The following is a 12,596-nucleotide window of genomic DNA, read 5'->3' on the forward strand; positions in this document are numbered from 1 at the left end:
AAGTTAGTTGAGGTAGGGGGGGGGGATTAACCTTGGGTATGAATTCTAGTAGGTGGCACGGGAAGTTGCAGGAGTAGTTCATGTGGTAGCTTCCAGATGCTGTTGGGCTACAACTCCCATCACCTTTCACTGTTTGCCATGCTGGCTGGGAGATGGGAGATCTTTGAGTAAGCAGCATTGGACACAGGGGGATTCACGTCTAAGTAATTACAGACATAGGATTGCATTGATTCTTAGGCAGACCTGCATGCACGGTGGTCTTTCAGAGCTAACGTTAGCACCCTTCACCTGTGCCCAAGCCCGTTACAGTTGAAATTCATTATAGTGTTCAAATTAAGAGTGGCTCAATCTTTGTCTCAGTCATGTCATGATTGTGCAGCTTTTAATATACCGTATTTTTTGCTCTATAACACGCACCCAACCATAACACGCACGTAGTTTTTAGAGGAGGAAAATCCGTAGGCATGCCACCCGTAGGCATTCCCTCCATAACACGCACAGACATTTCCCCTTACTTTCTAGGAGGAAAAAAGTGAGTGTTATGGTGCAAAAAATATGGTAGATAGATGATAGATAGATAGATAGATAGATAGATAGATAGAGAGCAAAATTCTGGTTGGTGCCAGCATACTAATGAGAATCTTTTCCTGTATGCCTGCTGTCTTTAAGGTAGATGGTGACAGTCTTTCAGTATCTCCTGCATGCTATGCTCTGACAGTGAAATAATGTAGTTTATACCTTTGTCTTTGGTCTTCATTGTGGTAGAAGTTTGATGGATATCTGGCCGACTCCCCCGTCCCCGCTGGAGATGATTACCTGAAGTTAAATGGGCTTATCACCAGGTCAACAATTCTTAAGGAACGCAGATGGGAAATAGCTGATGTTCTAACAAAAATATGCGGCCATCACAGAAATTGGTGTCCTTGATGGTAGCACTGGAAAGTTGCCAATGTAACACCAATTTTTTTAAAAAAAGGTATTTGCAGAGAGCCTGGAAACTGCGAGTCTGTTTTGTCTGATGTCTGTCCTGGGTAAATGATGGAAAGCATTATTAAAACAAGAATTTTGAAGTACATAGAAGAAATGTCATGCTGGGAAAGAATCCACATGGCTTTTGCAAAGGGAATCTCTCTGCCTCTCCAACCTTTTGGAGTTCTTCTCCATAGAAGGAGTTATTTGGTAGACGTATTTGTGGACTTGTTGAAAGCTTTTGACAAAGTCCTTCACCAAAGGCTGAATTTTAAGATCTTCGCCGAAGGTCTTGTTCTGGGTTGACCCCATTGTCATACTGGGCAATAGGTAAACAGCCCACAAATACGTCTATCAAGGGCTATCTGCCATGGTAGCTAAATGGAATTTCATTCAGAGGAAGTCAGCCTTTCAATACCAGGCACCAGTGTGAGAAGCAAAGACCTGCTTGAGCCTCCTAAAAGCTTTAGGATGCCCACTTTTGGTAGTAAGTTGCTGGACTAGAAGGACAATTTTATCTGACTCTTAGGAACATAGGAAGTTGCCGTATATGTCGTTATGCTCTTGGCAGCTTCACAGTTGCATGATCATGCTCCCTTGGGTGAGAGACTTGAGCACCTTTTTGGAGAGAGCCGTAAAGACTTTTTTAAATGTTAGGCTTAGCTTTAGGTGGCTGGGTATTGAACCGGTTTCAAATAACGGAGCCTGCTTCTCCACCTGTTATGTAGAAGGACCAATCTGGTGAGCAGAGTGCATTTTCCTCCTGTGTGCACTCACAGGTAAATCCCCATATATAAAACACTGCTAACTAATGTTGCTGTGCAAGCCCTTAATAATTGAAATTGCCACATTTTTGCTGAGTGAAGTGACTGCCAGGTATGCTGATTCGACTGTCTCTTTATTTTTAACAGAAACCTGAGCCACAACAAGTTGACGGAGATTGATCCTTCTGATTTCTCTAACCTGCCAAACCTACGGGAAGTGTAAGTATTTCCTTCAGAAAGGACTTTAATCTTGGCTTCTCCCCCCCACCCCCTCCCCGTGCCGCCTTCACTTCGATTCTGGCTGGGATGGCAGCAGCAAAATGTATACTTTCCCGTGACATGCTTTCATTGTATTGCTAGCTTGCATCAGCAGATTAAATCTGAGCCATTGTTTTTCTTTCATACTGTACCTGTATGCTTTTTCTTTTTTAATTAAGCAGTCAATTAGCAGAACACAACATCTCAATTAAACCGTAATACATTTATAGGAAATCATTGATGTTTTGTCTGCCTCCTTTTGTCTCTTCCCCACTCTGCCTGTGCATTTCATAAGTTGGAATTAGCCAGAGTAGTTCAGGTAACCACACCTGGCTGTGTGGATACACTTTCATCTGGCAAGGCGGAATGGGCTCAGCTGTGACATCTGATGCTAACCTTCCCCCCCCCCCCCAAATCTCTCGGGGAAACAAAGGTGTAGTGTACTGTACTACAGAATTATTAACTCGTTCTCCTCCCACCTTCTGTTTGCTTGTCTGCGAGACAAGGTGGAGATTTTGGGTTTAGTGGCATGGTGGAAAGATTGCCTTGGCACCAGTTTGTGGTAGTGGAAGCCAGGAAAGAAAAGAGAAATGTTAAGCTTGCTTGTAAAAGTTTATTCCCTTACCAGATCACGGTCCATTTCTCTTACTGTAGCTTATATTCAGGTGGAAGGCTGTGGAAAAGGCATTAGGTTTATGTAAGGAAGGGCTGTACAGTGGTACCTTGGGTTAAGAACTTAATTCGTTCTGGAGGTCCATTCTTAACCTGAAACTGTTCTTAACCTGAGGTACCACTTTAGCTAATGGGGCCTCCTGCTGCCGCTGTGCAGCCGCCATGCAATTTCTGTTTTCATCCTGAAGCAAAGTTCTTAACCTGAGGTACTATTTCTGGGTTAGCGGAGTCTGTAACCTGAAGCGTCTGTAACCTGAAGCGTCTGTAACCTGAGGTACCACTGTAGCTCAGTGATAGTCCAATTGCCTTGCATGCAGAAAGTTTCAGGTTCAATCCCTTACAGCCCCAAGTAGGTCTGGGAATGTCATAGAATTGTAGGATTGTAGAGTCGGAAGGGACCCTGACGGTTATCTAGTACAGCTCCCTGTAATGCAGCATCTATGACAGATGGCCATCCAAAACTCTGCTTAAAAACCTCCCACCTGAAACTTTGGAGAGGTGCTGCCAAACCACCCTAGACACATTGCGCATGACCCAGGGAGGCCACTTAAATTCAGCACCCACATGTTGAGCTCCTGCTGTCACTCCCCTGTCATCTTTAGGATCACTTACGCAGGGATGGGGAACCTGCATCCCTGCAGATGTTGATGGGCTACAGCTCCCATCATTCCAGACCACTGTCCTTTCTGGGTGAGGCAGATGGGAGTTGGAAGTCCCAACAGCTTCTGGAGGGGCGCAAGCCAAGTTTTGACACCCATTGATGTGCAGCATAGGAAGCCATCCTGAACATTACAGGACCAGGGTGTGTGTGTGTGTGTGTGTCACCTGAATGTGGAGGTAATTGTCTTTGCCATAGTACCCCTATATGGCGGTAATATGGGGTTCTAGCGTAAGGAAGCACAGTGTTCTGTTTCATAGATGAGGGAAAAAAAACATGCTTGTTCATATATATAGAGAGAGAGAGAGAGATTTGATTTTCTGCTATCAATTTTTAAAAGAAATGAGTAGCAAATTGAGTAAAGCTCCTTTCCCAAACATTTCTCTTTTTACAAAAAAAGAGAGAGAGTAAAAATAAATAAATAAATCTAAGTGCCTTTCAGCGAATCCTCAAGAGAACTGTGCTATTTTTGAGCAGGATCCATTTCAGCATGACATTAGCCTGGCAACTGGGCTGTAAATATTTTATACTGAGTTGCACTCCCACCTCCCCTTCTTTACCGCACAGAGGAGCACGATCAAAGGGGCTAGAGAAGACCGCTTCCAACCAGACGGCTAGTGGTCACCTTTGCTTGCTTCCGAACGTGTGTTTGGGGTTTTTTTTTTTTGAGGGACATTGGAGACCAGATTCCAAAGCCACTTACCCAACGCACTTTACAGCAAAACGTCTTGTTGGAACAATGTAAAATAACAACCGAGGTCTTGAAACCGTTTGTTTTCGTGGCCCAAGCTCTAGGATATATGGGAGATTGCCAAGTTCTGACAAAACTGCAGACCTGCACCACCAAGTCTCCTGTTTGTCAGATGCAACTAAAATCCTCTCCACTTCTGTAGCCTCCATGAATGCAGCCGTTTGTCCCAGTCAGAAGCACCATATGTGCTGCGGTGCTCACATGGAGCTCCTCCACAAACAAGGTTCCCCATATACAGTAGTACCTCGGGTTACATACGCTTCAGGTTACAGACACTTCAGGTTACAGACTCTACTAACCCAGAAATATTGCTTCAGGTTAAGAACTTTGCATCAGGATGAGAACAGAAATTGTGCTCCAGCGGTGCGGCAGGAGGCCCCATTAGCTAAAGTGGTGCTTCAGGTTAAGAACAGTTTCAGGTTAAGTACGGACCTCCGGAACAAATTAAATACTTAACCTGAGGTACCACTGTATTTTGATTTTGTGTGTGTGCGCATTCCTTAGTACACAGTTGCTCCTTTTCCAGACAAGGACATCTGTAAGGCCAGAGGAGATGCATCAGGCCACTGGGCCATCTGGTTAGCCACACTGGTCTCGCAGTGGCCAAGCACATGCTTGTGGAAAGCCCGCAAGCAGAGCCTTAGTGCAGGATCACTCTCTTCCCATTTGTGATTCCTAGTAACCTGTATTAAGAGTCCTACTACCTCTGGCAGCGGAGGTAGAACATAGCCATCGATAACTGCCTCCTCAGTAAAATTGTTTTATCCTCTTTATTTAAAAGCCATCTGAGTCGCTGGCTATTACTGACTCCTGTCGGATTGAATTCCATAGTTTAATTATGTTTCATGTGCAGAATGTATAATGCATACACCTGCAAGGGAGAACTGGATTGAAGCAACGATGTCTTTAAAACATTATTTGAGCAATTACTGAAAATTAGCTACAGTGGTACCTCAGGTTAAGCACTTAATTCGTTCCGGAGGTCCGTTCTTAACCTGAAACTGTTCTTAACCTGAAGCACCACTTTAGCTAATGGGGCCTCCTGCTGTCGCTGCGCCACCGAAGCCCGATTTCTGTTCTTACCCTGAAGCAAAGTTCTTAACCTGAAGCACTATTTCTGGGTTAGTGGAGTGTGTAACCCGAGGTACCACTGTACATGGTTCAGGACACTGTGCACTATTCCCAGGGTTTTCAAACCTATGGTGGTTCTTGGGGCAGTTTCCTTGATGTAGAAGAATTGGTTCGCATTAGTGCAAGCCCATTTTGATATCCCAAACAGGATTTTTGAGTGCCAGGTTTCTGAAGGATCTATTTATTTGTTTATTTCATAAAATTAATGTAGCGCTTTTTAAGCACCAAGCTTCTGAGGGAGTTATTTGTTTCTTTTGTTTATTTTATAAAATTTACACACCGCTTGATTTTTAAAAGAACCCTCAAAGCGGTTTACATAAAGATAAAAAAAATCAAGAAAAAAAAACCCAACTGCACTTTCAACTGTATGATAGTTAAAATACTAAAACAGATTTAAATTGCCTCAACTTTCTAAGCATCTGGACAGGCTTGTCTTAAAGAGATTAGGGGGAAAGAGACTTGAAATTTGTTTACATGAGGCCTTCATTCTCTCTTTCTTCAGACTTATCTCCCTAGAGATTTTAGGATATCATGAGCCATAAATCCAAGCAAACAACTTTTAAGCTATGCGGATCTGAAAACCTAAAGGGTAAATAAATGAGAACCAAATATGTATTTCCTTGTTAGAATTAGAAGCTCTAACACGTTCTGAGGCAGAAAGTCAAAATATTTCCTCTTGATTCCCCCACCGCTGCTCTCCTTAATTGCTGGTCAGAGGGTGAAGGCCAGGAAATTTAGGCAATTTTCAGTCTGCCAGACAAGCAACTGTTATTATGGTAATTAATTGACTAATTCGACACACAAACAAGGGGTTTTTAAACCAAGAACAGAGCATGCTATGTGACCCAGATCAGCTTTCACTCCACTCACTGACAGAATTTAAATCCTGTGCCACTGAGACTGATGTTCTCTTCTGTCTGGTAGCGCAGCAATGGAATGACAAGTTGTGAAGCTTCTGTCTTAACAAATTCTGCACACACACACCTTTAGAAAAGAGTTGCATATTCATCCAGTCATTCCACACACACCTCTTACATAATCCTAGTTTGCCTTTGTTTGAATGCAAATGTCTTCAAATCATTTCCAGAAGTTTATTTTCTTAACAGCATTTTTAAAATGTATAGCTTATTTCAGCCTTTTACCTAAAGACAAGGAGATACAGCTTTGCACAAACATTTGCTTGTGAATGTGGAGGCCTCTACAAAAAGAATTCCTGATTGAGGCAAATAGATTCCAATGGCAAATAAGCATATTTCAAACATATTACAGTCATACCCCGGCTATCAAACGCCTTGTCAAAACCCGGAAGTGAGTGTTCTGGTTCCCAAACTTTTTTTGGAAGCCAAACATCTGATGGGGACGTTCCGCGGCTTCTGATTGGCTGCAGCAGCTTCCTGCAGCCAATCAGAAGCCACGCTTTGGTTTCCGAACATTTTGGAAGTTCAATGGACTTCCAGAACAGAGACTGTTCAACTTCCAAGGTACGACTGTAGTTTGTTTTAGAAAATGGGCTGCAGCACATGTACAAGGGCATGTGTCTTGCATCCAGAAGATCCCAGGTCATTTCTTCTCCCTGAGATCCCAGAGTGCTGCTGCCAATTGGAGCAAGCTGCCCCCACAACCTGGTGTTCTCTAGATGTTCTAGACTCATAACTCCCCTAATCACCAGCCAGCTTATTCAGGGGGCGACGGGACCTATAGTGCAAAATATGTGGTGGTCACCCAGAGAGCTTCATAGCTGAGTGGGGATTAGAACTCTGGTCTCCCAGGTTCTAGCCCGAAATGCTTAACCACTACACCACAGCAGCTCACCACATGGGTTCCTTCCCTCTCCTGGGTTCCTAAGATTTCACCAGTTATTGCCCTGTATACTTTGAAGCCCACATCTCTTGCAACTGGAGCAATGCGTAACAGCTGAAATGAAGCATTTAAAAAGTCACGGTCACTTTACATGCCCATTTCCCTTTGAAATAAGCAGGATTTGCACTGGAATCCTATGCATGTCTACTCAGAAATAAGTACTGCTAGCTCAATGGGGCTTCCTCCTAGGAAAAAAATGAGCTTTGGACTGCAACCTTCAGATTGACTGACTTTGGCTCATGTGCAGGGTTAAGCCCTGTGGATTTTTGTTAAACTTACGCTTCAACCTCTCCTGTTGAAACCAAGGGGGCTTTTAAAAGGAGGGGCCTGCTTGCGTCATAGTTGAGCACTTTAAACATGAAGACTCTGACTCTCAAGTTGCTCAAGTCAGTGTCTCAAATTGCATGTTTACGGGATACAGGCAGAGCAACACCGACTGTACGCAGCCAGCGTGGGCCCAAGACAATTTGCTTTCTGCGATTAGGCATAACCATCCCTTCCATTCAGACACTAGTTCCAGATTTCATCTGTCTGCCCTCCTCATGGTGCCTCCCAAAGCAGGTTGCTTTCATTCTGCCAAATGGCCGGGCTGGTTCAGCACACAACCCTGGGATAACACTTGAAGGGGGGCACAAGAACTCCTCCACGTATGGAAAGGCCATGCAGAGAAGATTGCTAGACTGCATGGTTATCTTATCTCTTTTGCCTTCCAACGTACAGTGGTACCTCTGGTTACGAACTTAATTCGTTCCAGAGGTGCATTCTTAACCTGAAAACGTTCTTAACCTGAGGTACCACTTTAGTTAATGGGGCCTCCTGCTGCCGCCATGCGATTTCTGTTCTCATCCTGAGGTAAAGTTAAACCCAAGGTACTACTTCCAGGTTAGTGGAGTCTGAATCCCAAAATGTTTGTAACCCAAGTTACAGTGGTACCTCGGGTTAAGAACTTAATTCGTTCTGGACCTAATGGGGCCTCCCGCTGCCGCCGTGCCGCTGCCACATGATTTCTGTTCTCATCCTGAAGCAAAGTTCTTAACCCGAGGTAATATTTCTGGGTTAGCGGAGTCTGTAACCTGAAGCATCTGTAACCTGAAGTGTATGTAACCCGAGGTACCACTGTATTTGTAACCCAAGGTACCACTGTACACCAATAGTTAGTCATACAGCCCCCTTCCCAGCCCCATCACCCGAATTTTCTGTCAGGTACCACAGAGTTTGTGACTACTACTCAAACACATTCTTGGCTGTGTGTAACTCCCGCTTTGATTAAGTTCATGAGTAAGATGCCATATGGGGTTACAGTTCTCCCCTCCTTTAAAAAACAGGAAAGGTTGCATGCATAATACGGCAACAGGAGCTGCGCTCTGAAATCTCCGGGAGCTGAATGTGTCTCGTGATCTGCAGTTTGGCCACCCTTGATGGGGACCTGGCATGTGCTGCCGTTCCATAAATATGTCTTAGCAATAACTGAAGTAGGCATGGAATGTGCAGCTGGGTTTCTGTTACAAGTGTTCTTGGCAGAGACTTGGCTGGAAAGTTGCAAAGATACAGGAAGCGCCGAACGAATAGTTTTCTGCAAATAATCAAGCCTTCAAGGTAATGCAGGTTGTTGTTGTTGTTGATGGTGACAGCCGAAATCGAGCTTCATCCTTACAGCAAAACGACTACCTGAGGCTCGCCAAATGGGCACACCTCGTTTCAGAGCTGCTTGTTTTTAAATTCGCCTCAGGGCAGTTACGACAAATAGTGTATAATAGTGTGCGAAAGGTTCTCTGAATCCCTTCATCCAGACTAGAGGGTAAACAACTCCCCTGTGAGGAAATATTACAGCACTTGGGGCTTTTTTGTTTAGAGAGAAGGTGAGTAAGATGAGATTTGGTAGAGGTGTATAAAATTAGACATGTTGTGCAGAATGTGGAGAGAGAGAAGTTTTCACATAACTTCAGAACTCGCGGGCATCCTGTGGAGCTGCATGTTAGAAAATTCAGGACATCTAAAAGTACTTCTTCAGATAGCGCATAATTGGCCTTGGTTGCACTGTTTGATAACCACCTCTGGGAGAGATAAAAGACAGTACTTCTTCAATGGAGCATGTGGAATTTGCTCCTACAAGAGGCAGTGATTTCTACCAACTCTGATGACTTTAGAAGAGGATTGGAGGGCAAGGCTGTGCTCTGCCTTCATGGTCAGAAGCAGTAATGTTCCTGGATACCAGTGGAGAGGGCTGCTGTGCTCAGCGCCACCTTTCCGTGCATCTGGTCCACAGGCATCTGGTTGGCCCCTGAAAACACCGGATACTGGACTATAGATAGGCCATGGACCTGATCTAGAAGACTCCCAGCTCGTTATGTAAACTTGCAATGGTTTCTGTGTACTCAAAAACTTGTGTGTTATTATATGACATCTTGGTTGCCACCTCCACGAGAGGTCTTGGAGGGTGGCAACATGAGAATGGTGGTGGCTTCCCGTTTCTGGAATGCTCTCCCTAGGGAGGCTTGTCTGGCACCTTCGTTGCATATATTTAGGTGCCAGGCAAAAACCTTTCTCTTCAACCAGGCCTTGGGTAGATTAAACATTATATGACCTTTTAAATGTGTATGTGGGAGGAAGGTTATTGGTTTGTTTTGCAATAATAATAATAATAATAATAATAATAATAATACATACATACATACATACATACCCCACCCATCTGGCTGGATTTCCCCAGCCACTCTGGGCAGCTTCCAGCAAAATATTAAAATACAATAATTTTTTCAAATATAAAAGCTTCCCTAAACAGGGCTGCCTGTTTTATTACATATGTTGTGTTTGTATTTTGTATTTTTATGATGCGAACCACCCTGGGATCTTCAGGTGAAGGGCGGTATGCAATTTTAATAAATAATAATGATAAATGTGTTGGTCTAATGAGATTTTTAAAATTTGTTTTTCTCACGGGCTGGCATAGGTACCATTTTGCTTTTTTGTTTTAAAATTATTGTTCTTTGTTTTTTCCAGGCATCTGAATAACAATGAACTGACAGCTATTCCATCCCTGGGAGCAGCTTCAGCCCACATAACTTCTCTGTACCTGTAAGTCTCAGTTTAGCATGCCTGTTGATATATTCTTTCTTTCAGGAATCTGTGCAGGGTGTGTGTGTAGAAAGCTGGAGCTTTCTAGAGCACTCTGGATTCAATGTAGGTTTCTATTCCCTATGTTCCTGCCTCTTAAAAATGCTGTTGGACAGGTGTGACCCTCCAGATGTTGCTGAACTTTGACTCCCATCATCCCTGCTTAATGGTTTGGACCAACCCTCATGACCCCTAATCATGGACATGATGGGTAGGGCCAATGGGAGCTGGAGTTAAACAGCATATAGGAGGGCTATCTGTTCCCCATCCCTGATCTAAAGGGAGACCTCTGACATTTCCCTCATCTGTATGTGACTGAAGAAAGATATGCAGTATCAGCTTTGGACCTCAATAAAACACATTTCCATAGATTCATTGCTGCCGCCACCCTAATCGTATTCCTGCCCTTCATTGTGCACTCCCAGATTTTATTGTACCGGACGTTGCTCAGGAATTCTAAGAAACCCAAAAAACTTGTGCGGTTTTGAAATTGGTGGTTACCGTCAGTGAAAGGCTACATCCACCATCTTGAGTCAAAATGGTGTCCTCTTTAGAGAAACATAGATGAAAGCTTGCCCCTTTTTCTCAGGAACCATCGTGAAGAATTTGGGTTACCATATCTTCAGGGTGCCCAATTTCATAGCAAGCAGGACAACAAGCTTCAGAAATATAAAGTTGATGTTGCTTCCATTTGCCCCCTATATTGATTGAAGGTTGCAGTTGAGCCCAGTCATTTTCATACTTGGTCAGTGGCTGTTGTTATTCAGTTCCTCAAAGGAGGCATGCAAGGTCTTGGGAGAGAATATGATATTGGAGTGGAACGTGCAGTATACATGGTGTCCATCGAGCCCAGACTGTACACTCAACATGGTATGGAACTAAGACCTAGACTTGGGCATGTTACCCACTGTTGTGTGTCACATGACTGAGGCATAGGCCTGTTCACATCCACACACCCCTCCCAAGAGATGATCAACTGTACCACCTGCATTGATTAGGCGACACTTTTTCTCATTTTTGCTTTGTGATTCCATGGTTCCGCCGTTGGGTTTAACCAGGCTTCCTCCAGATGTTTTGAGACTACAATTCCCATCATCCCTGACCACTGGTCCTGCAAGCTAGGGATCATGGGAGTTGTAGGCCAAAAAGATCTGGAGGGCCAAGGTTGAGGAAGCCTGGGTTTAACTGTTGTTGTATTGCTTGTGGGCTAGCGCATTTGTTTATAATGCTGAGATATCTCCTGCAAGACAACATGAAATCAATCGGTAGGCATGAAAGTGAACACTGTTATTAAAAGGGAGGGGGAGAGGAGGCTCTTAATAAGATAGTTGCACAAGGGTGCAGTTTGTCAGCATCATTGCTTAGCTCCCTCACATCTATCCACCGCTGTCAACTTTAGTCCTAGTTAGACATTTCCAGCTCTGGGCTGTCCTAGCTTAAGGCTTCCTACAGCCTGCGAAATATTGTGCGCTTCTGACTGATGTGAAGTGACCTTGATATATTTGTTTAATCCCCCACAAATTACATGGAGTACATAAGAGAGCAAGACAAATTGGCTGCATTCCTACTTTTCCATTAAGACTGTGCTAAAATATGGAAAGCTGCAGAGTTCCATCTTTCAGGTCAAAATTGGCAGCTGTGATCATGTCTTCCTCCCCCTCCCTCCCCAAATAGTTCATATTTCAAAGAAAACAAAGTCAAATCTAGATACTTAAGGGTCCATTATTTTGAGCGTATTTTGCTGCTCCCCCCCATCTCCCGCCCCAATATGCCACCGCTGAAGGGCAAACCAGAGGAAGGCTCAGATGTCTCCGGCTTTATTTCTCCATTTTTTGCGGAGTATAAAGTTTTGCTGCCACCAGAGTTAGTGCTTAAACTACCTTTTATTCTTCAGTGGCAGTGATTTATTATCTACATCAGTGGTTCCCAAACTTCACAAACTACATAGAAATTGCTGAGGGTCTTGGCAGACCACTTGGTGGGTTTACCTCCCCAATGTAGCTGCGGTAATTCTATAGCATTCAAATTGTAATACAGTAAGATGCCACGTAAGGAATAAAAGAAGCAAGACAAATACAATTTTAAAAAAATCAATGTGAATATTTAATGTGATGGAGGTGTTGTCTTCAACCACAAATCCAGACATGTCGCAGACCACAGATAGTGTACAGACCACAGTTTAGGACACTATGGTTTAAATTTGCTGTCCAGGTGCTCATTGGGACTGATTTGGTTCCCAGCCCATGCAAGGCACAACCTGCCAACCCTTTGCTTTTCTGATTAGTGCTCAACCATTACATGTGTTGTTTGTGAGTTTTGAGACTATTTTCCAGACTTGGGTGTGAAATAAACTCTCCAGCTAAACTCTCACCACCACCACCACTGCTTCCTCAGATAAAATATTGGGGTTTAGGGGGGC

General features: G+C 43.8%; 1 protein-coding gene across 1 annotated transcript in view; it reads left to right on the forward strand.

Moving 5' to 3' along the window:
• LRIG1 (leucine rich repeats and immunoglobulin like domains 1) overlaps positions 1-12,596 on the forward strand; it is a 139,261-nt gene that overhangs the window by 55,957 nt on the left and 70,708 nt on the right. Inside the window, exons 2-3 of the mRNA XM_081901451.1 lie at positions 1,881-1,952; positions 10,064-10,138. Coding sequence (XP_081757577.1) covers positions 1,881-1,952; positions 10,064-10,138 — 147 coding nt within the window. The remainder of the gene's footprint in view (positions 1-1,880; positions 1,953-10,063; positions 10,139-12,596) is intronic.

The sequence above is a fragment of the Podarcis melisellensis genome, assembly GCF_964234715.1.
Source record: "Podarcis melisellensis genome assembly, chromosome: 2".
Classification (NCBI taxonomy): Eukaryota; Metazoa; Chordata; class Lepidosauria; order Squamata; family Lacertidae; genus Podarcis; species Podarcis melisellensis.